This window comes from Guyanagaster necrorhizus (assembly GCF_019112545.1).
Source record: "Guyanagaster necrorhizus MCA 3950 unplaced genomic scaffold BT62scaffold_1, whole genome shotgun sequence".
Lineage (NCBI taxonomy): Eukaryota > Fungi > Basidiomycota > Agaricomycetes > Agaricales > Physalacriaceae > Guyanagaster > Guyanagaster necrorhizus.
In genome coordinates this window covers 1,400,261-1,426,961 of record NW_025064880.1, presented here as the reverse complement: position 1 = coordinate 1,426,961, position 26,701 = coordinate 1,400,261, and the positions used below count along the sequence as shown (strand labels likewise).

Here is a 26,701-nt window from a genome sequence, read left to right as displayed (position 1 = left end):
TTACTCTCAACCTCCCTGCACTACTTTCAATGGAGCAAATATCTGCCACGATTCCACCCCGGTCTCCTCAGAAAACCACTGTACCCAGCACTACCCCGCAGGGGGTGGGCAGTGTTCAGAAACGGTACATGATGCGACGCGAAATTTTTGATGGCACTCTAATATGCCTTTTCTAGCTTGGGTAATGAGCTGATGACGCTGATGGTGAGTTTTCATGTCTGTCGCGTGCTCTCTCTTTATTGACCGCCCCACTAGATGAACGCCTCGCCGGGCATAGTCAGTCTTCCATGTGCTTCTGAACCAAAAAACGTTGTGCTTACTTTTAATCACAGTCCGCGTTCCCAAAACATGACGGCAATCTGTTTGAGTGGGCGGGTACGATAGAAGGACCCGCAGGAACGGTGCGTTCGGTTCTGCAATAATCCAGGGTCATAGCCGAACGCCCCCCGAACAGATTTACGATGGACTAACGTTCAAAATATCAATAAACTTTCCCTCAAACTATCCCTATGTACCTCCAGCCATCAAGTTCGATACACCCTGTTTCCATCCAAACGTTGATATCACGGGAGGCGCCATATGCTTGGATATACTGCAGGTTCGTTGGATGGGTGGGATACTTATCTCCACGGGCTAACAGAAAATCACCCAGGACAAATGGTCGGCTGTATATAGCGTCCAAACAATTCTATTGTCCTTGCAATCACTGCTTGGGGGTAAGTGGGGCCGGTGCCCGGAAAATTGAATCATGCTAAAGTTTTTGATAGAACCGAACAACGCATCTCCTCTTAATTCGGAGGCCGCTAATGCCTGGAACAATCCTGATAGTGAGTACTTTTAAATTCATCTTTTCGGCGGCTTTTGAACTGAATGGTGATACTTGTAGTCTTTAAGGCGCACTTGATGAGACATTACCGACCTGTCAATAATGCTTGATTCCTTTCGCCTTGTATATAAGTACGATGTTCTGTTGGTTATCTCCTTGAAACCATCTACTGTTGTACATATAATCAATCATCACGGGAATAGATAGGTGATTAGAATCTGCTACTTAGAACACATCCGTGGGTGCCGGCAACCACCAGAAAGCCACCGTAGGCTACATACTTTGAAGACATTGGACAGTCAAAAAAAGCTTTTGTTCATGAACTTATTATTACGTAACGGTGGGACGTCTTGTTTCCTTACTCAGTGCGGCCACTGCGATTCATGAACAATACTTAAATTGCGTGTTGAGCGCTAGGACTTTTCGAGTAGATCACTGGCACCGGTTGCCATTTTTCTTTTTCTGTACGAGCAAGTAAGCTGCCAACTTTAGTACAAGAAACATCTCTCATCTATCTATCAACCAGACAAACTACCTTCTGCAAGCAGAAAAGCATCATTCCTTTATTCATGCCTCGACGACCACCTCCAACGGCTCTTCGCCTGGTACCTGGTCCAGCACCCCCGCGAAAGTGAGTCTACACCAGCACCAGTCTCGCTTATATTTATCTATTTACCTAGTGCGCCCAAACATACACTCCCGGCCGTGCCGCGACCCACGTTTTACCCGCCTCATTCAGTGGGCAAGGGACCTAGTCCGCCTGCGAGGGGCCTGCATTGCCTGCCTGTCGCGTCAAATTACTCAAATTCAAGTCCGTCGAGTGTAGCACGGCAGTCAGGATCTGTCAAAGTTCGGCGGGGCCCTTGGGATCACTCAGGGAGTGTTCGTGTTCCCATTGACGTAGATCATCTGTTACCCCTACCGAAACCAGTAGCAATAGGCGCCAGCAGACAGTAGAATATTATATATATTTTTTGGATGATTTTTGTGCATTCTTCGGTTCCCATATATAGTAAAGCCTCGTGGCGAGACGATAAGCAAAGAACAACAGCGAGAACGAGCTTTTCCCAGCTTTCCTTCGTCTTTAACTTTTCTCTGTCTGCAATTTTCCTTTTCGTCGTATTCACGAGTCGTTGGCTGATACCAGGCTACATATAATGACCAGCTCTCCTCCAGACATATCCTCTCTGTCGCTTTCCTCCCAGCAACGTCTTCACGACACTTACGATTACGAAGGCAACAGTGGCAGCAGGCCTCATTATCATTATGCAACCTCGCCTGGAATTCCTGTCCAGTCCCAGTATAATCCTTTAACGACAGGCCAGTCCCCCCTCAAGAGCAAACCCCTCCGCAGCGGCCTCCCGACCGTACGTCTTCTTCCCTGCCTACTGTCCTGTTCATTTTTTACGGTTTTTTTTTTCCAGCAATGGCTCGACAATTCATCAGACGGTCGCTCCCTCTCTCCACAAAACAATTCGGACTTTTCTTCCGCTGGCGGTTCCCCACCTATGAGCCATCTTAATCCTCCCCCTATTGCTCCAACTACACCTATCCAAAATTCAGATGACGAGATCATCCCTACTGCCATCGTTATCAAAAATATACCATTCAATGTCAAGCGCGAAACTCTCCTTGATATAATTGTGCGTCGACATTCATCTTCTACTAATCTCTCCCTTATTTTATTATTTCCAGGCTTCTTTGGCTATCCCTACACCTTACGCTTTCAATTATCATCTTGACCAGCAGGGTTCTTTCCGTGGTCTTGCTTTTGCAAACTTTCGCCAGGCCGCCGACGCTGATGCCGTCGTCGCTGCCTTAAACGGCTTCGACGTGCAGGGTCGCAAGCTACGCGTCGAGTACAAGAAAGTCCTCCAGGCTAGTGAGAAGGAGCGCATTGAAAGGGAAAAGGCTATTCGTCGTATGCGCTCCATGCAGCTCGAAAAGGAACACAGTATCGTTACCCCTGCTTACGAAGACTACGGCGCCGTCCTTTCCCCCGCACCCTTCCCTTCCCAACGATCTTACTCTTCAGGAGCATATCAGCAACAGCAGCAGTATTCCCCGCCGCACGTCTCGAATATCTCGGGCTCAACTTATAGTCATGCTCTCGCCTCTGCTCCACCTGCGATGTCATCTCAGCAGCCTTTGACTCCCAGCAGCTCATCTGATAAATCATCTTCTAATGAATTAGACCTCAATGATCCCTCGACGTTGGAGATTTACTCTAGGATCCTGCTATTCAAGGATGATCGCATGCGCGATGAGCTTGCATTCTCTAGGACACTGTCGCCCAAGCAAAGAAGAGTCGTTCATCTCATCGCCCAGAAACTCGGCGTGTACCATTATTCTGTCGGGGAGGGCGACGAGAGGTATGCCGTCGTTACTCGCATCGATCCCCAACGAGTACGTCTTATAATCAGGGCCAAATAACTAAGTAAGCTAAATTCTATCAGCAGCAGCAGCAGCAGCAGCAGCAGCAGCAGCAGCAGCAACCTCAGCGGCAGCCCGCGCACACATTGTCCCGGGCTCCATCGGCCTATCTTACCCCTACCGGGTCTACTGTGTCATCGAACACTCTTCGCGTGAAGAAATCGATGCCGGACATGAAGACCCTTCACTCACAGGCCCCTCGTCTGACGTCTAGATCCTCGAACGGTAATATCCGCGAAGGTTATGCAACAATCGCCTCGCCTTCTCGCCGCACCAGTGGCTTCGGCTCCCTGTTTTCCAATGGCGGTGCCTTTGGCGGGGGTAGTTCTATTCCTCCGGTGCCTACCCTTCCGTCATCCATTCAGACTTCCCTGCTGAATGGTGGAGGTGGCGGCGGGCATGAGAGCCCAGGAGGTGTTGTTCGCCAGCCTCGTGGGCCTGGTGTTGGCGGATTTGGCCGACGGGACAGTCGTGTCGGCGTTAGCGAAAGTGGACCGTCAAGAGGTGGGCTTGATGCTCAAACTTACGAACCTTTGGAGTTCTGATGCGGCCCACAGTGCGATCGGATAGTTTGGAAGGCGCAGATGGCAGAGGAGATTAACATTCTTTTCGTCCATCATCACTCACCCGAACATTTGCCGTCGCCCGCTAAACATTGCTCTTCAATGAATCCTTGCTCTGGTTTGCTTCTCTCTTGGCCGTTGTTCCTGTGATGTACTGTACTCCTTCGTCATCCGTTCTCTTTACGTTTACTCTCTTTTATACAATCTGTTTTAACGAAGAAAAGTTGCTTCTCTCATTTTTGTGGAATTTTTTTTTGGCAGTTTCCTGTTAACTACATATATATATCATACTCATAGTCCGCTTCTCTCCATAAAACAATATGTGCTACGGTTATATTTCCTTGCCAATGAAGGCCTGTATTTATCAGCATTCTTGTCTTCGACAGAGGAATTACGTCTATAGAGAAGACCCCAAAATTAGTTGGCTAACTACCAGGACCAATCTTGGTGGCTGAGTCTCACGGATGTGCCTTCAAAAAAGCTTTAATCAAGCTCGTTTCTGAATAATTGAATTCGACAAGTGCACATCGGGAGCCATCGGAAGCGTGCTTGGAGAACAGTCTGTAGCCAAACAACACGCACATGTTCGAATTTTTTCTTTTCTGTATTTATAAATTATTCAATGTCGGGTTCGCTGCTTCAGGTAGCCATTTTCACTGCCGGGGCCATTGTTGGTGGTGGTATAACGGTCGCGCTCACAAGTAAAAGACCCCGCCCAGCAGATGCCATCGTCTCGCCCGCCGTCTCGGCAGTGACCCCCCCCGTTGTCGACATAGGACCGTCCGGGCGCACATCGATTTCTGCTGTAGCTTCGGTTGCATCCCTAGCATCTCCAGTACTGAAATATGGCAACCCTGGTGCGTCTAAGGGCATATACCTTGCAAACTGTCTTCCTGACTTTTCCGTCAAGGCCCCATCGCGGACCCAATAATTCGGAAAGCCTACGTCGCTGCATACGACCGCAGGCTCCGTCACCCAGTATGGGTGTGTCTTTAGCTTCTATCAGCTTCATTCCTTTGTCCTCAATGCCTGTCTTGTAGACCGCAGAACATTTGACACTCGCCTCCCTCGGCAAATCAACTCTTGTCCCTTCGGAGCCTTCCGAATCGGGTGACCGTTCCAAGTCCACGTTCATTGAGGATGAGTCGATACCTGTTCCTTTCCGTGCGCGCTTGCAGGATTATTTCAGAAGTGGATATGATCGTGGACATATGTGTGTGCTCCTGTCATCCAGCCCAATCTGGTACTAACCGGGATGAAAGGGTTCCAGCCGCCGACGCGAAATTCTCACAGGTGTGTGTAAATGCTAATATCCAGGGGTTCTTTTCTAATGCCATTTGGGAATAGGAAGCCATGAATGAGACATTTTACTTGTCAAATATTGCGCCCCAGGTCGGTGACGGGTTCAATCGACACTGTAAGTGGCTACTGCACAGAGGAATCGCCGCTGATGAATTTTCTTCATTCAGACTGGGCATACCTTGAAGACTGGTGCCGTAGGCTGACTGGAAGCTTTGCCGACGTCTACGTTTTCACCGTCCCCCTCTATTTGCCCCGTAAAGATACCGATGGTAAATGGCGCATTGTAAGTTGAATGTTCTTCACACTCCCTACGCAAGTCTCGACACGCATGGATAGACACACGAAGTCATTGGTTCACCGCCCAACATTTCTGTGCCGACCCACTTCGCCAAAGTTGTTCTCACCTCCAAACCCTCTTCTCCGAGCACTCCAGATGTACTCGAACTATCAACAGGCGCATTTGTGTTGCCAAATGCTGTCATACGAGATGAAGCACTGTTAGAAAGCTTTGTAGTGCCTGGTTTGTATCTTCACCAGCTCAGTACTTGCACCGTGCTGATTCTCAACCTACAGTCGAAGCTGTTGAACGTGCCGCTGGTTTGACTCTGTTCTCAGACGCTGTCAAAGCTTCCTCCAAGCATATCTGTCAATCTACAAAATGCTCTGTGATCGTCAGGCATTTCGACGATGCCAGAAAAAGACCTGAGATGCGAAGAGCTATTTCAGCACCCCCAAAGTAGAACTTGGAAGGATGTAGATGTTTTCAGTAGTCAGATAAAATGTCCTTAACGCCATCCCAGTAGTTCTTTTCTACTTTGCCTTCGATTTCCTGCTTTGTCAGCCAAGCAAAGTCAGAGATGCCTTCCCCCGGGCGTACTTGGCCTGCCATGATGTGACCTTTGAAGAAAAAGGTAACCTCCTGGTGGCTGGTCAGTGTTTGCTAGATTGTTGAACATGACAGACTCACTGGGCGTATGAATTGGCCGGGTATTGACAGGACGGGAGGCTTGTAGACACCGACAGGATTTCTGCTGACAATCCACGAGTCCATATACTGACCACACTCGGCATAGAGGTCTCGCTGGGCAGCCTAAACAGGGTATCAGAGAGATAGTTGATTGGACAGCAAGCATTTCACCTGGTGGAGAAGCTCGTTCTTCTCAAGACCTCCCTGAGGGAAACGCCATACATCTTGCTCTGTTTTCAGCAAAAGATAGATGTTCCGCTTTCCCTTACGATCAAGGCTCTTGATGTCCCGACTCACGTCCGATGGATGCAGCCGCGGTACCATCTCCTCGTACTCTCCTTCCTGCTCTGCGAGTTGCGCCGCCGCCGCTCGAGCCGCCTTTGCCTTCTCCTGGTCTACATCGTCATCGATGCCGAATAGAGGTCCAAACACCCGTCGTTCCCGTTTTCGCTCCTCGACGTTAAACCGTGTTTCGAGAATGGACCCTTCCTTAAAATAAAAGTCGTACGGGAATGGATTATGAAGGGCGCGTCGGAGACGGGCTTGGTAGCTATAATACGCGCGTTCAAAGGTGCTAGGACTACGAGTTATAAGTGGAGATCTGTTGAGGATGACGGCGGCTGAAATCATAGGTCTGGGTGTCTTTTTGGGGGAAGGCGGGAGGTCTGTCGATGTTGAGGCAAGTGATAGTATTCCGACCTCAGTAGCCAGCGTCCGAGCAAAGCCTGGAAAATGTCAGCAAAGATAGAGAAAATAGCAGAAAATGTTACATCTTGTGTGCCAGCTACATGTCGCAACGACACTTCTGGACAACATACTGCTGCACTGACCGTCCAAGCCTAAGTCTCTCAGATTTGAGGAAATTTGCAGCACGTGCATCGTGAGAAGTGCCTGCCAAGATAGCATATACAGCATACGCTAAATCATAGCTTGTTTCCGTTCATCACAATGTCTGTATCCCTCGTTTCCAACACCTACCTCGATGACGCCTCGATAAAGATTCGTTCAAAGCCGGTTCCGTGGGAGGTACGACTCCTCGCCTTCATATGAACACAATATCGAATTCACGAACAGGGTTACCAGAGAGCTGATCTCATCACCTCTGAGGAACTTGCCCTCATCAAGAAAGTAGACAGACAACCAAAGGCAAAGATTGAGTCTATCTTGCTGTCGGATTCCCGCACGTATGCGTCGCTGTACCTTCGCCTTCTCAAGAAGCTGCAGCGGGTGGACACTATGCAATACATCCTTGTCCTTATGGTCGATGCGCTCACCGGTACGTTATCCTTCAAGTGTACGCGTAGTGTGAGTCTCAGTTGTACACAGACCATGATGAACGGGTACTTCTTTTCACTTCCACTGTTGAAACCGACCCAGAACTTCCTTACGTTCCTCTGCTACGGTACGCCAATTCGCATACTGTACTCTTCTTGACTCAGTTCCTTACAGAACTCTTGATACCCAAGATGAATTCATGCAACTGAAGGCCGCACAAATCCTGACCGTCCTCCTCTGGTACTTGGCCTATTCATCTCCCAAAAACAGCGTTCTAATCGTACTCTATTCATAGCTCTGAACCATACCCACTACAACACCAATATCTTCAGCCGTTCCTTGTTACGCTTGCTGGATTCGTTCAAGGAAAGTCACCCAATAGGCGCGATGTTGCCGTTCAATGTTTAGAGGCACTCCTGACGCGACCAGAATGTCGTCAAGCCGTTTGGGACATAGCTGGCATAATTGTTGGGTTCGTCTTGGCGCTAATTTTAACTGTCTTTGCTTGAATATCGCAGATTTGTTGACATTCTGAAACGTAAGCCAACGGCTCAGATGAGCTATCAAGTCGCCTTTTCAATATGGCTTCTGTCATTTGAGCAAAATATTGCCGAACAATTCGACAAGTCTTTGTCTTTTTCCTTGACCCTGCATTCAGTGCTCATTAACGTATTCTTCTAGGAAGTACAATATAATACCCCTTCTCATCGACGTCGCTCAGGGCGCAGCGAAGGAAAAGGTCATCCGCGTCATCGCCGCGACCTTCCGAGTGAGTATATTCTTCTCTTTGTGATCTTCAAGAATAGCCTGATACTTCCTCCCCCCACCCCTTCGCCTCTCCAGAACCTTCTTACTAAAGCACCCGCTGCTAATCTCCCCGCTATGCTTGTCTCTCAACTGCTTCCATTCGCAAAGAACCTTTGCACCCGGAAATTCACAGATGAGGATATTGTAGAAGATGTCCAGTTTCTTCGTGATGAACTAAATAAGAACTTCTACAGCCTAACGTGTGTCATTATTTTCTTTTTTACTGACCCAACTCAAGTCTTTCCCAGGACGTATGATGAATATACATCAGAGCTATCTTCAGGACATCTATCTTGGACACCTGTGCACGAATCCGATGATTTCTGGAAGGAGAACGCGACCAAGCTTAATGAGCAAGATTGCCAGCAATTGAAGTAAGCTTTCTTCATTCTCTTCAAGTAATAGTTGAGAGGAGACCTTTTCTCTAGGATGCTGTTGAAGCTATTGAATGAGTCTAGTGATCCTACCGTGCTAGCCGTTGCTGCTCATGATGTTGGTCAATACGTCAAGCACTGTGAGAGGGGCAAGAAGTATGTTTGAATTGTTGAACTTTTCACGATTGAATGTAACGTTGTGTCTATAGATTGATTACGGACCTCGGTGGCAAGACACGCGTAATGGAACTCATGACCCACGAAGACCCGGATGTTCGATACCGTGCGCTACTGTCCGTGCAACAGCTCGTCAGTCAACCTTGGGTGACAGTCTAACGCACATTTCGGACTCGCAAGTAGTACATATAGTTGCTAATAATATTATCGGACAAAACAACGGTAAAACTAAGATGAGACCCATACCTCCCCGACCACATCCCACTCCTTCAAAGTCCGTGCCTTCTCAAGGGCTTCTGAAAACCCGTCCATCCCTATGATTGTACTGGTGAACTTATCCTCTACCAATAGTGCTCTTAGACCCCCAAACGATACAAAGCCAGATTGAAGTGGGATGTACGTTAGCTCAAAGTCTTGTGAGGCGCAGACATTTGTGCTGAGTTCGACAGAGTCTGCTGCAGACAGCTGAATAGGAGACAAGAAAATCGCTGATGGGCCACAGAAACCCACGCCTGACTGAGGTATTTTGCATTCGTCGGGAGACGTTTCAGAAAACGGGGGTGGGAGAAGCGCCTCGTTGGTGTCTAACTCCAGCATGGTATGCCGTGGAGAGGCGACGAGAAGTTTCTGTTGCGCCAAGGGATAATTGAACAAGGTCGAAGTGGGAGACGGAGTAGAGAAACCTGAGATTGAAACTCGTGTGAATGATTCTGATTGAGTGGCTATAAGGTTATTCACGGAAACGGGTGCAGGCGCTTTCTTGGGAGGCTGAACGTGCTGCACCACCAAGGTCAGTATACGAGTGAAGTGCCGCTTGTCAAAGGGTATAGAAGTGCCGACTGTTAGCGTGCAAGATATGGTGAATGGTTTTTGCAGTTCAATCGAATTCCGGGGCAAGTTGCGTACAATGAGGTGAACATCGACACCTGGTATTGGGTTTGTCGCGGGCGGAGGAGGTGGCGATTGAGCGCGACTGGGGCCCACAGAGGCTGGGCGATTGCGGAACGGAGAACCAGGTCGTGATGTAGGAACTGGGGAGCTGGGTCGTGACTGTGAAAGCTGAGGAGATCGGGGGCGAGGAGGCATTCCAGGCGCAGATGCTGCCGCGACTGTGCGTTTCAGATAAGGTGGGAGGGCGGATGCGGGCTGTTGTGGTGGTGGTTGCAGTAATGGTATACGGCGAGAGAGCATGGAAGTGAGTAGACGGCCAGGCTCACCGTAAGACGATCGCCATGAGATATCGAGCCGGCCGAGAGGAATAATGCTCCCTGGCGCATTGGTAGGAGGTTCCAAGGTATGTGTCTTGGGGTCCAGGATGTAGATATACTGTCTCATGTCTTGGGGGTTCATGAGCGCTGTGGTACCAGAGAAAATGCTCTTTTTCTCTCCATCTATGTCTCTTATCAAGTTGTTCGCATCCTTCACAGCCCAGCCATCCGCACATTCAAACTGCATTCGTTCAAACCAAATAGGCTCCTGGGTGAGGTTTTGAATGTGGACTTCGAGGAACACCTTGTCTCGCTCATCGAGATTGGTTAGGGCAGAAGGAGACGTTGGGACATGGACTTTTGTCTTGACGGACAGCGGGTTTGTAACCTAGACATTTTTAGCGAACTTAATCTTTCAATTAGTTGAAGACGTACGGCGAACTTGTAGAACTTTCTGAACGTCTGTAAAGCTGGATCTTGATTACTATCTTCTGATTGAGGGGCAATCCGAACCCCCGGAGGCAGTCGATACGTCACGGTGCATGCGAGAACATGCTGCCCAAGCTCTTTGATTTCATGATGAACAATACTTTCAAGAGTATCCCCTACACTCAAACGATGGTCTGAGCTTCCAAATTCAGCCAATAACACTTTCGTTGTAACGGTCTGCATCTCGACTTTCATGTGGACGCCCTCAACGTCGACACTGGCCTCATTGTTTACACAAAGACAGCTGGAAAAGGTCTCTCCGAGCTGTATAGAACCGAATGACGAGGGCAGGATGAGCAATTCTGAGGCTTGAGTGAAATCCCTTAATGTTTTCGGATAACCAGACAAGGGTGTATTTCCTTGGAGAGACATTATTGATGCAGTTGAATGTGCCTACACATGCTTTAGAGGTCGGATAAATTGCATTCTGGAATAAATACGGACTGAGAAGGACGGGGAACTGGAGTAGAATGGCTGCCAGGAGCTTGCCAGCGACGGACGCTGCAAGGATGAATTAGCATATAGTACTTGGTCATGCCACCGTTACGCACAGAGACTCGCATGACCTTGAGCGACAACAGATGAGCAGGCCCGTCCATCGCGGTGATGGTCGAAGTAAGAAAACGGAAAGTAAATAAATATATAATAAAGTCTCCAAAAAGAGCTACGATCATCGATCAATTGCGATCACGTTTTCTTTATGACATCCATGTCGCGTCCATGACTTCCCCTAATCAGACAAATCGTCCAGTCCTCCGAGTACAAATTAATCAGATTGACTATTCATTGGAAGTACCAGGTCCTTTCGATAACTCTAATCTTCCAAAAGTTCCTGTTCTTCGTATCTACGGGCCCTCGTCCATCAGGAAAAAGACGTGTCTGCACATCCACCAAGTGTATCCCTATTTTTTTGTAGAGTACACGGGAAGTCTCAGTGCTCGCCATGGTACGGTTTTATCATATATGACTTCCTCAAGCTATACACTGATGATCCTTGTTTAGTCAGACGATATGTCGCCAGATTGACGCACTCATTAAATCATGCGATTGCTATTTCCTTCAAACGCACCACCCAGGCCAGGCCGCAGTATATTCGTGCTATTATCCTGGTAAAAGGAATCCATTTCTATGGTTTTCACTCTTCCTATGCGCCATTCCTCAAAGTCTATGTCGTGGATCCAGGTCTCGTCAGTCGCATCGTGACTCTGTTGCAGTCTGGAAGTGTTATGAGCACCAGATTCTGCACATACGAAAGTCACCTCAGCTACACCTTGCAGTTCCTCTCAGATTTCGGACTGTACGGATGCGGTTGGATCGAACTTGAAAAGGTGTTTCAGCGTGGCGCAGATGAAGATGAAGAGGGCCCTGTTTTCAGACGCTCATCCTCGTTTCGCCAATCACGCATGCCGCTCGAAGTCGATGCACAGGCCTATCATATTTTGAACAGACACGCTCTTGTGGCCCGTCACCATCATCATGAACTGAGGATTCCTGCCCTCCCAACTCCTAACGAACCACTTGTTCTTAGCGTTCGAGAACTTTGGGATGACGAAAGAAGACGCCGGGCTGCGCGTGGCCTCCCACCTTCACCTGAACTTCCTGTGGACCTTAGCAGTTCCTCTAGAGGCTCTGGAGGTGAATGGGTTGCTGAAGCCAGGTGGTGGGAAGAAATCCAGAAGCGAATCGAAAACGAAAGACACCAGGAGCCTCCGGCGATCGATGGGAAGGAAGGTTGGGAAAAATGGGCCATGACAACGTTCCAGAGTGTTGAGGCCCTTTGGGAAGACTCTTACAAGATTTGGAAACCTGAGGGAACAAGCAACACGAATGATGAACGCCAATTGTCTAATGCCGATGCCAACGAACTCCCAGATGACAGCACAGACGACGTCGACATCGACATGACGATACTTTCAAGCCAAGAGATGACCAAAAACGTACAGATGGAGGAAGAAGCATGGGCTAATATGATGGACCAGGAACATAATGATGCGTACGATGATGAAGAATACAACGATGACGACTTTCTCGACGAAAATCCTGTAAATCTGGACGAACACAAGGATCAAGTTAATGAGGAGTACGTTTGCTTCGCATTCCTCCTTGTGTATTCACACATCGTCCTATAGCCCGTTTAAGGGATCCCCAATAAATACCGAACCAGTGTTTCCCAATTTAACTCGCATGTCAAGGTGCCCCTCTGCTTTCATATCACATATGTTCTGCTAAATGCAACCAGCAGCCGTTCAAGTTCAGGATCCTCCACTCCTCCTGAGAGACTGTCTCCGTCACCAAGGTTAGTCTGTATCCCACTGTTGAACAAATCTAATGGTATCTTCTAGTCACCGGAAAGGGATATCTCAAACGTTCGTCGTCGCATCATTTTTTCTCGCACATTTATTTATAATTGCTATAGGAAGAATAATATTGTCACTCACTCGCAGGCTCATAATGAATCTGCCTCAAGCTCACCTATAAAGAGAACCTTCACATATCATTCGCAACATATTTTGAAATACACACCCAACGCAAACGGCTTTGAGTACGCCCGCCAACCACCATCTGTCTCTGACCTTCTAGCAAGCCTTTACATGCACAACATTCCCAGCAAGATCTACCGCCCCCCCTATTACTCCAAAGAAATTGATGCTCCTGATCGGCCTCGAGAATACGCTGGATTGGTATATCATCTGAAGGGCGGCAAAGGCATAAAGAATCTTCCAGCCTGGGAACCCATCGGATCTGAAATTTGGAATAGTCTTGTCGAAGCAGGAGATGCGCAAGGTTGGGAATACGCAGGACATCCGCCCAGTGTGAAGTCGGTTCGGGCCTGGTTGAAATCCGATGAGGGAAAGATGTTGACTGGAGGACAGACTGTTCAGCAACGATCTCAGGTTAGTAGGTACAGCATACCTTCTGTTTCGTGATGATAGATCATATGTAATACAGATAGAAGGTCCTACTCAGGCAAACGTCTACAATATCAAGACCACCCCTGTAGACACAAGCTCCGTTTCTCGTGAAAGACATGACATGACAGTGTTTTCATTAGAAGTGTTTGGTAAGTTCTATTCTCCCTGTGTCGGAAAGTACCAATGCCTTCTTAAGCACCATCCCGAGCTGGTAAACTACCTGACTCTGATGAAGATGGTGAGTTAATCATCTGAGCACCTATATATGTTGCACTAATTGCGTCGGTTCGTGCTAGCATTAGCAGCAGTCTTTTACTCGTTTCGAGAGACAGAAGAGAGAGCTTATAAGTCGGGTATCTTCGCTGTAGAATCACCACAGTTCAGTGCCCATCAGATACGCGACTTCGCTATTGAAAAGGTCGATAGTGAGCTGGATCTTATAAATGCAGTCATCGACATAGTCTTGGATTTGGATCCAGACATCGTTGTTGGCTGGGATGTACAGCTATCTTCTTGGGGATATTTTTCTAAGAGGGCGGCTATATACGGTATATATTCTTCTTGGAGTCCTGGGTCTGTCTCACCAAGTGCCTACAGGCCTAGAAGTCTCGGAATTGATTTCGCGCGCCACATTATCAAGCCGAAGAAGTGGTTCTCTCCAATGGGAAATTCGGAAAACTTCCACCTTTAAGGCCGCAGGCCGTCATGTTCTTAATGTCTGGAGAATTATGCGTTCGGAACAGAATTTAAATACATACACCTTTGAAAACGTGGTTTTCAATGTCCTTCGACAGAGGTATGTATTATATACATGTGTATATATGTCTTTTGACTGCCGACGACCGTTTCAGAACTCCTTGGTATTCATCCTCTACCCTGACCAATTGGTACCGGGGCGGGAGACCTACACAATTGGGCATGTTGTTTCGCCATTTTGCTTCTCGGACATCAATGGTACTCGACATTTTGAAGTCCGTCGACATCATTACCAAAACTGCGTAACCTCCTGCCTTTATTTTCTGCCTACATAAATTAGACTGACTCTTGCAACCAGAGAATTTGCCCGTGTGTTCGGTGTGGACTTTTTCTCCGTCATCAGTCGCGGCTCTCAGTTCAAAGTCGAATCGTTTATGTTTCGTATTGCTAAACCAGAGAGCTTCGTTTTCATCTCACCGAGTAAAGCCGATGTGTGTTCACCCTACAGACTTCCTGCACGCAATGCTAACGAACATTATATGATCAGGTGGGGAAACAAAATGCTGCTGAATGCATGCCCTTGATAATGGAACCACAGTCGGCATTTTATACCAGTCCTGTCGTTGTCCTTGACTTTCAATCCTTATACCCTTCCATCATGATAGCTTATAATTATTGTTATTCTACATGCCTGGGAAGAATAATCGACTTTCAAGGGCGAAACAAATTTGGCGTTACGGACCTTGAACGTCCCCCGGGTTTGCTGGAAAAACTTCGGGATCACGTCCAGGGTGAGTGTTTGTCCTCACCTCTTGTTTGCAGTGCATCTGATATACCCGCCGTTCATCAGTTGCAGCAAATGGTATCATGTACGTCAAGCCTGAGGTCCGCAAAGGCTTGCTCGGCCGCATGTTGGTCGAATTATTAGAAACACGAGTAATGGTAAAGCAAGCCATGAAAGGTGTCAAGGAAGACAAGGTAGGCTTCTTTGTGTGTCCAGAACCTTTTACTGGACTCATTATTACTCTAGGCTCTGAGGCGCATTCTGGATGCTCGACAGCTGGGACTAAAATACATCGCAAATGTTACATATGGTTACACCAGTGCGACGTTCTCTGGTCGAATGCCTGCAGTGGAGATCGCGGACAGCATCGTCCAAAGCGGTCGTGAAACGCTTGAAAAGGTTTGTCAGGAACCAGAAAATCTGTGTTACGTTGTGTGAATCATTTACAGGCCATCATGCTTATCGACTCGACTCCTAAATGGGGGGCCAAAGTAGGCCTTCATAATATCTCAGAAAATGCAGCCGAGTTAAAGCCTTCGCTAGGTCGTTTATGGAGATACAGACAGTGTTTTCATGTTGGCGCATCTATTTTGACTCCTTGATCGCATTAACTTACACGTTCACCAGTTATTTGCATGGAAAGACCAAAGAACAGGCGTTTCGCATCGGACAAGATATTGCTGATGCCATTACAGCTTTGAACCCTCCCCCCATCAAGCTCAAGTTCGAGAAGGTACGTCAACATTCGTGTTTGATATTCTGGCTTCATTAGGTTAAAGGTATATCTTCCATGCGTCCTAATGGCCAAGAAGCGTTATGTGGGGTATAAATACGAAAGTATAGACGAAACAGAACCCGCTTTTGATGCAAAAGGTATCGAGACCGTCCGTCGAGATGGAGTTCCTGCGCAGCAGAAGATGACCGAAACCTGTTTAAAGTAAATGCTTGGTCTCTCTATTTCCTGTAGATACTGACCGAGGCCTCTCTGCCAGGATCCTCTTTCGCACTCAAGACCTCAGCAAGGTTAAAGACTACTGTTGCAGGTCATGGTCAAAACTTCTAGGAAATAGGGCTTCAGTTCAGGACTTCATATTTGCAAAGGAAGTCCGTATGGGGACGTACAGGTGGGGTTCCAAATGGTGGACTTTTTCGGTACTCTGATTTCCGTGTAGCGATGAAATCCCACCTCCGCCGGGCGCAGCCGTAGCAGCCAGACGTACGCTACTGGACCCACATCACGAACCACAGTATGGAGAGCGCGTACCGTACGTGATTTCTCGAGGACCACCTGATACAAGACTGGTAGACCGAGCAATGGAGCCACTCGACCTGTTAAACAATCCGTCAGTGTATCACTAGTACTTCACTGCGTGTCGCTGAGAGTAATATTGCAGTCATGCCTCCCTTGATGCAGAATACTACATATCGCGAGTGCTTATTCCGCCGTTGGAACGAATCTTCAACTTGGTAGGCGCCAACGTACGACAATGGTATGAGGAGATGCCCAAGCTAAAGCCCGCTGGGGAGCAACCTGTTTCGCCGTCGAAAAAGAAGGCTGGACCCGAAGCCGTCGAACGTTTCAATATTGACGAGCACTTCGGCAGTTCGTTGTGTCTCACATGCGGCTCCTATGCACCTGAAGGTATGTATATCAACATTGTATGGTTCCGCGACATCGCAGTTAAATATTTGACAGGAATTTGTGACGTATGCCGCATGGATACTCGGGCAACTATGGCTGGTGTCCTGAATCGTATCAACGTCGTTGAAAAACGCTTCATGGAAACGCGAAAGGTCTGTGCTTCGTGTGCACAAATACCTGGGAGCGAAGAAATACGCTGCGAATCATTGGACTGTCCCTGGTTGTTTGCGAGGAGGAAATCAGAGAGCAAGCTGAACACGCTGGATACACTCAAGGATCTGATACATGACCTGGAGCTAGATGCTTTGGAAGACGAAGAAGCCGAACTGAATGAAGTGAGCTGATGTACAGACATTTAACTTCAAAGTTTAATTCATCGAGATACTAAGGGACTTGTCCGTGAAATTTTTTAAATAAAGAGGGGATCCAGAATGCGCAGTGCAGCCATTTATCATGCTGTTTGGTACGGACCAGTCGCAGGCGGTGGCGGTGGTGCTGGGTTGGATGGACGATGTGGTGCAGCCACTGGTACTCGTGGTGGCGCTGAAACGGTAGCTTCCTCGTCTAAGTTCTGATAGTCATCCCTTCCTGTCGAAGTGAAGCCTCCGGGCATAGACCAAACTATAGAGAGAAGATAAGCTTCTCATGAAAACGAGTACACAGAGGACGCACCAGTGGGCCCGCTCAAATCACTCCCACGCAGACCAAGCCCTCCAAATGTCGCGCCTCGCTGACGAACTGCGAGCCCACAGGCACCAAAGGTCGGAATCTATATCTGTCAGCGCAAGCGTGGTCTGAGACAGAAGGAATCGCACCTTTAGAACGAGGAGTAGAATGCTCAAAAACTTGATAAACCCATTTTGTTCATGATTGGCCATCCATATAATATCCCAGAGCAACGAACCAGCTAGAAAGCATGTAAACTAGTTATGGGCATAGCATGAGCGAACAAAGACGACCTGAAGGTCTAATTCCGCACATTCTGTAAAGCGGAAACAGACTCTGTGTTCTCTTGTCCGTATAGTCCATAGAGGAAAAGAGGGAAATTATAGAATGGTGCTGAAAACGCAGATACGGCAAAGGACAAAACCTGGGAATCATTGGCAAAGGAAATACAAAAAATAGAAGAATTTACCGCCCCGCCAAGGAGGAGTTTTGAAAGATCAAGGCCTTGGACGAAATCCATGGTGGTAGGACGGAAGCAACGCTGTGTTTAGCTCGCGTGGCAAAATTATGCCATCTTTTCTTGTTTAAGTCATCACCGCTTTGGGTCGAAAAGACGAAGATGAAATATGATACATGCAAACAATGATTATATGGATAGCAAGGTTCGTAAAAAAATAAAGATGTATCGATTCTAGCCTTGAGCCAGATATATGATGATGTACGTGCGGCCTTGAGCCTGCAAAGAAAAACCTAATGTGATACAGTTTACCAAACAATTCCTAAGAAAACCTGTAGAAAAGGGACGATGACAACGGAGGACAGATGACTGCCAAAGACACGGATGATGTATGTATGAATTGCGATGGATAGATATGACGGAATTTGCGTACGATGCAAGAGCACAGAGAAGAAAACAACATTCATGAAATGTATACGCATGTTTTTTTATCGTTAAGATGTTTACCGCTTGGCGCCCCTTCGGTTGGGCAACTTCTTGATCTGCCTCATACCACTAGGTGGGGCAGACGGTGCGGCACCAATGGTGAACAGCGTTCCACCACCTGACGGTACCGCCGGGGAGGTGGATGGAGCCCCAAAAGGATTCGATGACCCACCAAAGCCGGTGCCGGAAACACCACTAACCCCGAAACCAGTGGTAGGTACCGAAGGGAGGTTGCTGGTGCCAGTTGCAGGTGAAGCTGGCTGAGACCCGAAGGCAAATAGATTTGTAGTCGTAGATGCCCCAAACGTGAACGATGGAGAGGGAGTGTTGAACGTCGACGGGCTATTCGGTGCTGAGAGCGGCCCTGAAGGGAAAGTGCTAGGAGCACCGTTAGATGCTCCGCCAAACGTGAAACCTGCTCCTGATCCTGTAGCAGAATTGGATGATTGAAAAGCGAATGGCCCGGCCGTTGAAGGACGAGGAGGATCTTCACTGGTTTTATGTGCAAATGGAAAACCGGAGGAGGTACCCGAGGATTGACCGAAGCCTCCACTTCCGAACCCTTTGTTTTCTTCTGGCTTATTCTCCTTCGCGAAGGGATTCGACGATGTGGTTGTCGCTCCAAAAGTGAAAGGCTGAGTCGTGGACCCACCAGATTGGCCAAATGACAAACCACCGCCGGCGTTGTTGAATGAAGGGAACACACCTAAGGTAGGACGAGGCTCAGCGATCTTGGGAGCATTGGTAACTTGCATATCCCTCGTGGGGCTCTCATCCATTTTGATCTCGTGATCTTGGTTCGGTGGTGTCACCGGACGAATGTCAGTTGCTGCAGCGCTGAAAGAAAACGGCTTGGAAACATCGCCAGATGTAGATCCGCCGACAAAAGAGAACGACGACGCAGGCGCTGATGTCGATGTCTGACCAAAACTAAACGACGGCCTTTTGTCAGCGTCCGAGACTGGAGGCGTGCTTGGGGTAGCACCAAAGCCAAAGATGGATGAAGAACTAGTTCCATTCTTCTTGTCGCCTGAGCCTGACCCAAAAGTAAACTCTACAGAATTCACAGTCCCGCCATCCTTCACAGTTGTCTGCGTCGCTCCGAAAGCAAATGGCGACTTCGGAATTGGCTCCACCTTGTCTGCGGGTGCACTAGGATGAGAGAATGCGAACGTCACGTTGTTACTACCCGTAACGGGGGTTGAGCCTGAAGAAAATGGCGATTGGGGAATCATCGTAGTCTGATTTGAAGACATACCACCAAATGATATGGCTGGTGCACCTGGTGTGGCGGGTGCCGAGGAACCACCAAAAGTGAACGTAGAAGCATTGCTTGGTTTGAGTACTGAATCAACCACCTCTGTTTGCTTTCTAAAGGAGAACCCGTTTGTTTTCGGTTCGATGGAGCTGTTGGACTCTTGACCAAAGGTGAACTCGTCCGACTTGGTGCTGTCTTTGATCGCATTACTACCGCCGAAAGGCGACGGCTTCGGAGTTTGATTAGGCTCAGCTGCCTTTGCAGGCGCAGTACTAAACAAGGTTGGCGGAGGGGTTGACTCCGTGACAATGGAACTTTCGTGAGTAGCACTGTTGCCGGAAGAGAAAGATGAGGGTTTAAATATGTTCTCGGTTGAGGTAGATGTCTGAGGTCCTTTGTCCTGCTTGGCAGACCCAAACGAGGCGAAGGAGGTGGTTGTCTCTGAGCCACTGAAAGCAAACATACCGCTACTACCGTCGTTGTCCAAGCTGGATGCAGGCAGTTCATTTTTAGCTTTCCCTGCACTATCATTCCACAACGGATTACCGGCGTCATGGACCGGAGCCGACAGAGCCGATGTGGTGGCTGAGGGCTGTTGCGGCGTAAAGCTGAACGGCAAGGACGTCGGCGCTTCCGTCAATGTCATCGGTGGCACCACCAAAGGGGTCTGGGTGAGAGCCTTGCTTGAAGCAAAGAAATGCGGGATGCTGCTACTCGTCTTCGCCAGGTCTTCAGCCGTTGACGAAACCTCAGGCACAGAGTCCACCTTCGGAGAGATATCAGGTTCACGAATCGGAGCCGGCGGCGTAGAAGTGGAAGGCGTAGTAGATTCCACCCTTGGACCGTTTGATGATGGGATAGGAGCAGCGCCAGACACCGAGAAAGTACCAGATTGGAAAGAAGATATGGAAAAGGGTAATGAGGGAATGGGCGGCTCCCTTGCTTTCGACAAGTCGAATGCAATACCTTGAGGTTTGTCAGTCTGTTCGGCTTTCAGCGTCAGGACTGATGTTACTGAGCGATGACTTACGTCCTTGGCAAAACTAAACCCGGTTGGTATGTTGAATACGGGTACATGTTTTGCCGCCTCTTCCATCATCTCCCTTTCTTTCCTGGACTCCTCCTCCCGCCTCTCTTCTTCATCGTCGTCAAAAGCCGCAGAAAACCCCGTTTTCCCTGATCGAGAGGGGCGATCAATATGATTGCGTGAGGTAAAGGTGCGACCGACTCGAAGAGAAGAGTTGGAAGGCATAGTTATAGTTGACTGCTTCTCTGCCACCTTGGAATTCTTCGGCTGATTGTCGGGCAACTTGAGCTCTCCTCGATCCTTGTTGATCTCTGGAAGGATATCGCTCAAAGGCTGGTCTGCATTCATGGACACATCGTCACCATTTGGCTCGTCCTTCGATGACACAGCTTCATCTTCAGCATTAGCCTTCCTACTTCGCGCAAGATGTTTTTTGATGCCCGCGTCACCTGCATACGGCTTAGTTTCGTTAGCTACCTTTGCCTTGACTGTGCGTCCTCCGGGCATTCGCTGATAGGACTTCTTGCGAGAGAACATGTCTGTGGCAGTCCCGGGGGATGATGCCAAGTAGCTGTTTTCTCGAAGACGAGAGGGCTTAAGGGGGGTTCTGTATATATCCAACTCATGCAGTGTACGCTCTGCGACGGTTGTTAGACGAGGAGCTGTACAACACTCATTAAAAATTGAAAATACAATTATCTCGAGACGAACCTTTCATAGACGGCTGAGAGCCAAAGAGAAGAGAACTTGAGCTATGCTGACGCACAGGAGACTGCGTCTGTGAACGAAAAATCAAAGACTGCCGACACCAACTTTCCATTGACTTACTCTTCTCTGAGTATCGACAAGAGAGCCCAGGGTGGCCTGGGTCTTGCTCACCTCCGGAGCAGGACCGCGGACAAAAACGGGTTTGGAACCAAGGGATGAGATTGTTGGAGGCTCGGAACTATCACGCACAGGTTGCGGGGTGACTGAAGTGCGGATACGGAATCCAAGAGGAAGAGAGGTATCACGGGTTCGGGATGCGGACGAAGGTATAAACGAACCTGGCGCTGATTCCATAGACGTATCTCGAACAGCAGCATCATGCAAGGGCGGCAAGGCAACGCTTTTCATGGGAACGTCTCGAGAAAGACGTCGAGTAAGTGGATTCTGAGGTGGATCAATGGACATGGTACGGCTAAACTGGTTTCGCAAGAGAGACAGGGTAGTGCGGGGTTCATTACGGGGAATATCTGGAATAGTGGTCGCGGGTAGCGTAAGTGAGGATGAACGATTGGAAGGGTCATTGGATAAATAAGAAGGCTGAAAGAAAGGTTGGAATGCCGAGCTGGGTGGGTCCAGATAGCCGCTTTGAGCGCTTGTCGTTTGTGGCGGAGGCTGCGATACCGCTCTATCTGGACTACGGAGCCTCAGACGCTTCGACGGAGCCGGCCCGTCATCGTGGCCATCGACTGGCTCGTTCTGCTGGCCATCGAGGCGCCTCCGTTTGCCCATCTCATCCTTGGAGTCATCAAACTCTTCGGAGCCGCTAAAAAAGCGTGCAATCGGTTTTGGCACGTAATTCTTGACGGAATTGAGAAAAGACGAGTTTCTACGGGTCAGCTGTCTAGCGTCAGTCGCCCTCTGCAGACGTCGACGGTCGTCTTGGGAGGATGAGCTTGACATGACCGCAGGCAAACAAGGATTGATGTCACAGGTCGTGACACCTCTTGTCACATCTGTCTCACATTTTTGATGTGCCTGAGCAGCCACGTGTGTCGTCAGGTTCGGCTCGGAAACCGTTCTCTTCCTTATCGCCATGTTGCGAATCGCGCCTCATGGTCTCCGGTCTGTTGTGCTGCTGAGGCGAGGTGCTAGGCCATTATCAGAAGAAGCAGTTGCTGAGGTGTGTTGCCTTGCGCCAATATGGTTATTGCCTGAACAATGATATCAGATTAGAGAAGGTTGCGTTTTTGTTGACTCGGTTTTTCCAATACAACTTAGCAGACTTGAGTATATATCGCATGCTTTTGCAAAACATTATAATGCTAAACGTTTCGCAGTATTCGACGTTATATTGGTTTTCTTAGGGAGGAAAGTACTATCCAATCACTACGTGACTGTTTTTCTTCAGTAAAGATCCACGGCTTTCGCATCACGTCCTTAGAGCCATATCCCAAGGACGGCGGTGTCTTCGTCCGCTTCTCTTATAAGGCTGGTAGTTCCGAAAGTGCCCTTGAGACTATAGAGCAGGAGCTTAAGCGCAAAGTACATGATCGTGGCGGTCTTCCGTCTTGGCTTGGATTGGGCTCAGGCGACGTTTGGCTTGTAAAAGGGATACCATGGAACGAGGTGCGCAATGCATTCATGTCAAATCGTTAAAAAGGCTTATTTTACCCATAGGACATGTACCACTTCGCCTCCCCGATAGTAAAAGTCGCGTTTGAAGGACCAGATATTCATCAGGAATCTCTATACAAGCTTCTGCGTGTATGCACCTGCTTCTCTCCGATCCTATGTACTGAGTATCTGCTCCAGCCCTATGGTCGCATTAAAGGCATGACGGATCCTATTCCTGTACCTGCTGGCTCCGTCCGTTTTTCTACTGTCTCCTTTCAAAAGATTCGCTCCGCCGCAATTGCGCGTAATGTCATACACGGCTTTGAAATGTCTTCAGGCAACACAGTCACCAGGTTAAGCACAAAATATGACTATCCCATCCGTGTACATGCCGTTCGGGACTGGCTATCAAGTCACCCAAGAATTGTGTTGCCTATTGTAGTATTTCTGTTAGGCACATTGACGTATACCGTAAGCGTCATCTAACTCGATGTTCTTGCCTCAACTTATTGCATCTTTTAGATTTTTGATCCCTTGCGCTCACTCATGATACAAGGAAAATTGGAAGATTGGTTTGATATCCGAGGTTGGTTTGTTTAAAGCCGCGTTCACATTAAAGGCTCAGCCTCCTTTAGAGTTCAAAATCTATCAATGGCTAAGAAAAAATACACTCGATCGACTATATTCTGCTTCGCAGGTCTCTCCTTTCACAGCAAATGATGGGTGGAAGGAGAGGAAAGAAGCTGAAACAGCTGTTCGAACATATCTGGCGGATTTACCAAGTATGTTATGTCACCTGCTGCAGGATTCAGCCCGAAAGACTTAATTTGCCTTCAAGCGACCATCACATTTGTTCATGGCCCCCAAGGTAGCGGAAAATCGACCATGCTCCAGACGGTTCTGAATGATACTGACCGGAAATCGATTACTATCGACTGTGGACTTCTACTTCAATCTAGTTCTGATACCTTGTTAGTCAGAGGATTGGCCGAACAAACAGGCTATTGGCCGTTCTTCTCCTTCCTTAATTCTGTGAACCATTTGTTAGACCTGGCAAGTATGGGTCTCATCGGTCAAAAAGGTGACTCAAAAGGAAATGCTCATGCATTTTACTCATTTATCTTGTTCACCAGCCGGATTAAGTACGTCTTTGGTGGACCAGCTAAAGTCAATTCTGGACGTGACCGAGGATGCGCTCAAAAACGCCGGTTCGTCGCATCGACGCGCTCTTCACAAACAGATACGCCACGCGGAAAAGGAAAGATCCAAGGCTGCAGACAATGAGATGGCTGTACTGCAGAAAAAGCAAGGCCTTGGGCGTGATAGCTTGGATGACATTGAAGGAAGTGGGGTTAAGAGCGAGTTCGATACGGAAGATAAGCTATTTGGAGTTGATGCTCGTTTGACGAACACCAATTCCGAGACATTAGCCGAAGAAAAAGTGGTCAAGAAGCGAATACCGCAAAGTGAAATGGTAGAATCATTACCTATTGTGATCATCAAACACTTCGAGAGAAGTCGAGGGTCGGGCCGCGATGAGTTGCTCGATGTTCTCGCTGAATGGGCTGCTAAGCTTTCGGAACATCAGGTATGTAGCCTTCATCTACACACTTCCTTTGCTTTGATTATTATCAGATTGCACATGTCATAGTCGTCAGCGACAATAGAGAGAATATGAAAAATCTTACCAAAGGCATGGTCACATTCGGACTGAGTATCTGTATACTAATTTTCCAACTTCACCAGCCCTTCCTTCAAAGCCGCTCAATGTGATAGCTCTCGATGACGCAGATACAGCCAGCGCTTTGGCTTTTGTAAAACAGAAATTAAAGGATGCTGACATTGACTTACAGTTTTCGCCCGGACAGGCGTCATACCTGGAGAGACTAGGTGGACGAGCGAGCGATTTGGAAACTGTATTCTTCGCTTTCTCTTACCAGTCTCGTGTCTGATTGCCAACTTTACGCAGCTCATACATAAAGTCCGAAATGGTCAGCAAGTCGAAGAGGCCGTGGAAGACATCATCAATCGGGGCGTTAGTGAAATCCAGAAGAATGCCTTTGGGGACGATGAAGACGATGCAAACCGTCTACCTTGGACCAGAGAACAAGCGTGGATGGTTGTGAAAAAGCTTGCGTATCAGCCTGAGGTCAGTTTTTCATTGAGCGACTCTGCTGTTCGCTCAGGATTCTTCCAGATTTCGTATTCCGAGATTCTCTTGGATTTCCCTTTCAAAGGCGATGAGGCGCCTCTGCGGAATATGGAGCATGCTGAACTCATTTCGATTGGAACGCACTTGGGTGACATTTACTCCATCTTTGTTCTCTGTGTCAGGATCGGTATGATTCATATCTATGTTAGGTCGCCCGTCTACCATCAAGCCCGGTAAACCTATCTTCAAATGGGTATTCCAACGCCTAGAAAGGGGTAACGTTCCTGGTCAGCTTATCTTCGTATTTAATCTCACCTCGAATCATAGACGCGATCTTCCAGGCGACTCAGGATCTGGCATTCAACGAGAAAGTCATCGTCAGCGCCGAAACCAGCATTAAAGCATACGAACAAGAGCTCACGACACTCAAAGACATGGGGGCAGATACAAGTTTGTGGTCCAATCTTGGTTCATCATCCGTACTTTCGCGGCGAGCGAAATATATTTTGAATAAGGCTAAGGTGGCACAGACTAAAGTAGAGACGCTGGAGAGGCAGAATTTACTGTTAAAGAAGACGCTAACACAGCGTACATGACACCATTTGAATAATAAATTACTACTCTTTGCATAGAAACACGGATTTACAGCAACACGCAGAAATTATTCCGATTTCCCTGTCGCAAGACCGACTTCTTTGTGAAAGCGCCCTGCGCTGCAATTGGATCCTCCTTGGTGTACAGCCAATAAGCCATCTTTCCTGTTTCCTTCCATCTCTGCTTGACTTCTACGAAGCCGACGACCCGCATGAGATCACGGAGGCGGTCGAAGTCCAAGTAACGCGAATTGGTTACACACGGGAGGGGCAGCTAAGACGTGTAAAGTCAGGACCCGGTATGGAAGAGAACGAGTACGTGTATACCGCTAGAAAGAGCTTCCCCCCGTACGGAAGCATACTGTGAGCTAAACGCAGCATGCGACCTAGACGGGGATAAGAACGGACTTCCTGGACGCAACAGACATGCTCACCCCGGTTTTCTGGCCTTGGGACAAAGTTGAGAACGAGACTCAAGCTGATAATATCCCATTTCTCGCAGTTCTCTGCTTCGTCCATGAGCAGAAAATCCTGTTCGATGATAGAAGGATGGCGAGAATGCAGGTCCATAGGCGTCGCATCGATCCACGAGGAGCAAGACTTGTAGTTATCTGGAAGAAGCGCGCTGCCAGAAAATCAGCCTTGAGCCTCAGGAAAGGGCAATACACGTATTCACCCTACTTCAAGTAATCTTCAAAGAGGGGAAAAAAAGTAAGAATACCGCCTTGAGGATTGAGAGAAACCCGTACTTGAGTTTTTTCTGCCCTCCGCATCCCAACTCCTTCAACCACCCAATAAGCACCTTTTCACTACCCCCTCCTCTATCTTTGCCCTGCCCAATAGCCGACATGCTCTGATAGCAGTCGATTCCTCCAAGCTCGTCGATTTGGCGCTGGATTTCCGCTAGTTTCTGGGCATCATTCAGCTGGGCTTGTTGCTTCAGCAGCACATGGAACTGTCGAATGACTGTCCGGCTAGCCTGGGGCTTGCTCGACGAGGCATTTCCTGAATGATTGCTAGTTGTAGTGACGGGTACTTTTCTCTTGCGAGCTTTGGGCATGAATCCGCATCAAGGCTGGATGAAGGGTGTGAATTTCAATTGGTACATCGATCAGCAAAAGCGATCCCAACGGTATATTATTGTATTCCCTACTTAATGCAGGACGCTGAAAGAATTATACAAGAAAGTGACTGTTTACCCGTACAATACTTCTGTATAACTTCTACCAATTGAACAATTGAACGAAAGAAGAGAGGAAGAGCAGACAAAAGAAGAGAAGGGAGA

At 48.2% G+C, this 26,701-nt stretch overlaps 12 protein-coding genes across 12 annotated transcripts; 7 read left to right on the top strand and 5 right to left on the bottom strand.

The window, feature by feature from the left end:
• Nucleotides 1-29: 29 nt before the first annotated feature.
• Nucleotides 30-936, top strand: BT62DRAFT_977411 (uncharacterized protein; the record flags this gene model as incomplete). The annotated part of the gene is made up of 8 exons (XM_043189272.1): nt 30-124; nt 177-204; nt 256-276; nt 333-401; nt 455-598; nt 653-716; nt 768-827; nt 887-936. The coding sequence occupies 8 exons, from the start codon at nt 30-32 to the stop codon at nt 934-936; spliced, it is 531 nt and encodes a 176-aa protein (XP_043046392.1).
• A 459-nt stretch (nt 937-1,395) lies between these two features.
• On the top strand, nt 1,396-1,783 carry BT62DRAFT_998915 (uncharacterized protein; the record flags this gene model as incomplete). Its single annotated transcript, XM_043190760.1, has 2 exons — nt 1,396-1,457; nt 1,507-1,783. The coding sequence occupies 2 exons, from the start codon at nt 1,396-1,398 to the stop codon at nt 1,781-1,783; spliced, it is 339 nt and encodes a 112-aa protein (XP_043046391.1).
• Nucleotides 1,784-1,937: 154 nt separating this feature from the next.
• Nucleotides 1,938-3,953, top strand: BT62DRAFT_989916 (uncharacterized protein). The gene is made up of 4 exons (XM_043190186.1): nt 1,938-2,193; nt 2,251-2,469; nt 2,522-3,232; nt 3,283-3,953. The coding sequence occupies exons 1-4, from the start codon at nt 1,984-1,986 to the stop codon at nt 3,802-3,804; spliced, it is 1,662 nt and encodes a 553-aa protein (XP_043046390.1). The 5' UTR covers nt 1,938-1,983; the 3' UTR covers nt 3,805-3,953.
• A 478-nt stretch (nt 3,954-4,431) lies between these two features.
• Nucleotides 4,432-5,969, top strand: BT62DRAFT_925432 (uncharacterized protein). The gene is made up of 8 exons (XM_043184813.1): nt 4,432-4,679; nt 4,733-4,806; nt 4,863-5,035; nt 5,085-5,115; nt 5,170-5,239; nt 5,292-5,407; nt 5,461-5,644; nt 5,698-5,969. Exons 1-8 carry the CDS (start codon nt 4,445-4,447, stop codon nt 5,862-5,864), a joined length of 1,050 nt encoding a protein of 349 aa, XP_043046389.1. The 5' UTR covers nt 4,432-4,444; the 3' UTR covers nt 5,865-5,969.
• Nucleotides 5,700-6,935, bottom strand: BT62DRAFT_940049 (uncharacterized protein). Its single transcript, XM_043187738.1, has 4 exons — nt 6,862-6,935; nt 6,263-6,816; nt 6,092-6,214; nt 5,700-6,043 (listed from the first exon to the last, which is right to left on the bottom strand). The coding sequence occupies exons 1-4, from the start codon at nt 6,905-6,907 to the stop codon at nt 5,888-5,890; spliced, it is 879 nt and encodes a 292-aa protein (XP_043046388.1). The 5' UTR covers nt 6,908-6,935; the 3' UTR covers nt 5,700-5,887.
• Nucleotides 6,936-7,023: 88 nt separating this feature from the next.
• BT62DRAFT_925429 (ATPase, V1 complex, subunit H) lies at nt 7,024-8,934 on the top strand. The gene is made up of 11 exons (XM_043184812.1): nt 7,024-7,117; nt 7,166-7,367; nt 7,418-7,493; nt 7,541-7,606; nt 7,662-7,838; nt 7,885-7,992; nt 8,048-8,135; nt 8,210-8,373; nt 8,422-8,547; nt 8,602-8,703; nt 8,757-8,934. Exons 1-11 carry the CDS (start codon nt 7,040-7,042, stop codon nt 8,881-8,883), a joined length of 1,314 nt encoding a protein of 437 aa, XP_043046387.1. The 5' UTR covers nt 7,024-7,039; the 3' UTR covers nt 8,884-8,934.
• On the bottom strand, nt 8,824-11,046 carry BT62DRAFT_940043 (DUF974-domain-containing protein). The gene is made up of 4 exons (XM_043187737.1): nt 10,973-11,046; nt 10,866-10,922; nt 10,368-10,814; nt 8,824-10,320 (listed from the first exon to the last, which is right to left on the bottom strand). Exons 1-4 carry the CDS (start codon nt 11,018-11,020, stop codon nt 8,953-8,955), a joined length of 1,920 nt encoding a protein of 639 aa, XP_043046386.1. The 5' UTR covers nt 11,021-11,046; the 3' UTR covers nt 8,824-8,952.
• Nucleotides 11,047-11,141: 95 nt separating this feature from the next.
• BT62DRAFT_998909 (DNA/RNA polymerase) lies at nt 11,142-16,799 on the top strand (the record flags this gene model as incomplete). Its single annotated transcript, XM_043190759.1, has 23 exons — nt 11,142-11,367; nt 11,424-12,501; nt 12,551-12,613; nt 12,664-12,717; nt 12,764-12,787; nt 12,838-13,315; nt 13,371-13,482; nt 13,530-13,571; nt 13,630-13,881; nt 13,931-14,129; nt 14,185-14,331; nt 14,388-14,520; nt 14,577-14,820; nt 14,880-15,007; nt 15,060-15,212; nt 15,263-15,304; nt 15,357-15,388; nt 15,441-15,546; nt 15,593-15,750; nt 15,806-15,937; nt 15,986-16,156; nt 16,208-16,455; nt 16,510-16,799. The coding sequence occupies 23 exons, from the start codon at nt 11,142-11,144 to the stop codon at nt 16,797-16,799; spliced, it is 4,512 nt and encodes a 1,503-aa protein (XP_043046385.1).
• BT62DRAFT_989911 (uncharacterized protein) lies at nt 16,566-17,641 on the bottom strand (the record flags this gene model as incomplete). Its single annotated transcript, XM_043190185.1, has 5 exons — nt 16,566-17,076; nt 17,128-17,224; nt 17,271-17,378; nt 17,435-17,545; nt 17,591-17,641. The coding sequence occupies 5 exons, from the start codon at nt 17,639-17,641 to the stop codon at nt 16,907-16,909; spliced, it is 537 nt and encodes a 178-aa protein (XP_043046384.1). The 3' UTR covers nt 16,566-16,906.
• Nucleotides 17,642-19,523: 1,882 nt separating this feature from the next.
• On the bottom strand, nt 19,524-22,140 carry BT62DRAFT_33074 (uncharacterized protein). The gene is made up of 4 exons (XM_043180526.1): nt 21,178-22,140; nt 21,061-21,127; nt 20,353-21,011; nt 19,524-20,288 (listed from the first exon to the last, which is right to left on the bottom strand). The coding sequence occupies exons 1-4, from the start codon at nt 22,015-22,017 to the stop codon at nt 19,965-19,967; spliced, it is 1,890 nt and encodes a 629-aa protein (XP_043046383.1). The 5' UTR covers nt 22,018-22,140; the 3' UTR covers nt 19,524-19,964.
• Nucleotides 22,138-25,492, top strand: BT62DRAFT_1070594 (exonuclease). The gene is made up of 15 exons (XM_043178680.1): nt 22,138-22,237; nt 22,286-22,344; nt 22,395-22,683; nt 22,735-22,821; nt 22,870-23,142; nt 23,194-23,257; nt 23,307-23,453; nt 23,510-23,752; nt 23,805-24,259; nt 24,307-24,385; nt 24,418-24,587; nt 24,641-24,820; nt 24,869-24,971; nt 25,033-25,098; nt 25,151-25,492. The coding sequence occupies exons 1-15, from the start codon at nt 22,151-22,153 to the stop codon at nt 25,417-25,419; spliced, it is 2,571 nt and encodes an 856-aa protein (XP_043046382.1). The 5' UTR covers nt 22,138-22,150; the 3' UTR covers nt 25,420-25,492.
• Nucleotides 25,324-26,513, bottom strand: BT62DRAFT_925424 (nucleolus protein). The gene is made up of 5 exons (XM_043184811.1): nt 26,166-26,513; nt 26,093-26,107; nt 25,851-26,041; nt 25,744-25,802; nt 25,324-25,690 (listed from the first exon to the last, which is right to left on the bottom strand). Exons 1-5 carry the CDS (start codon nt 26,474-26,476, stop codon nt 25,466-25,468), a joined length of 801 nt encoding a protein of 266 aa, XP_043046381.1. The 5' UTR covers nt 26,477-26,513; the 3' UTR covers nt 25,324-25,465.
• Nucleotides 26,514-26,701: the final 188 nt, after the last annotated feature.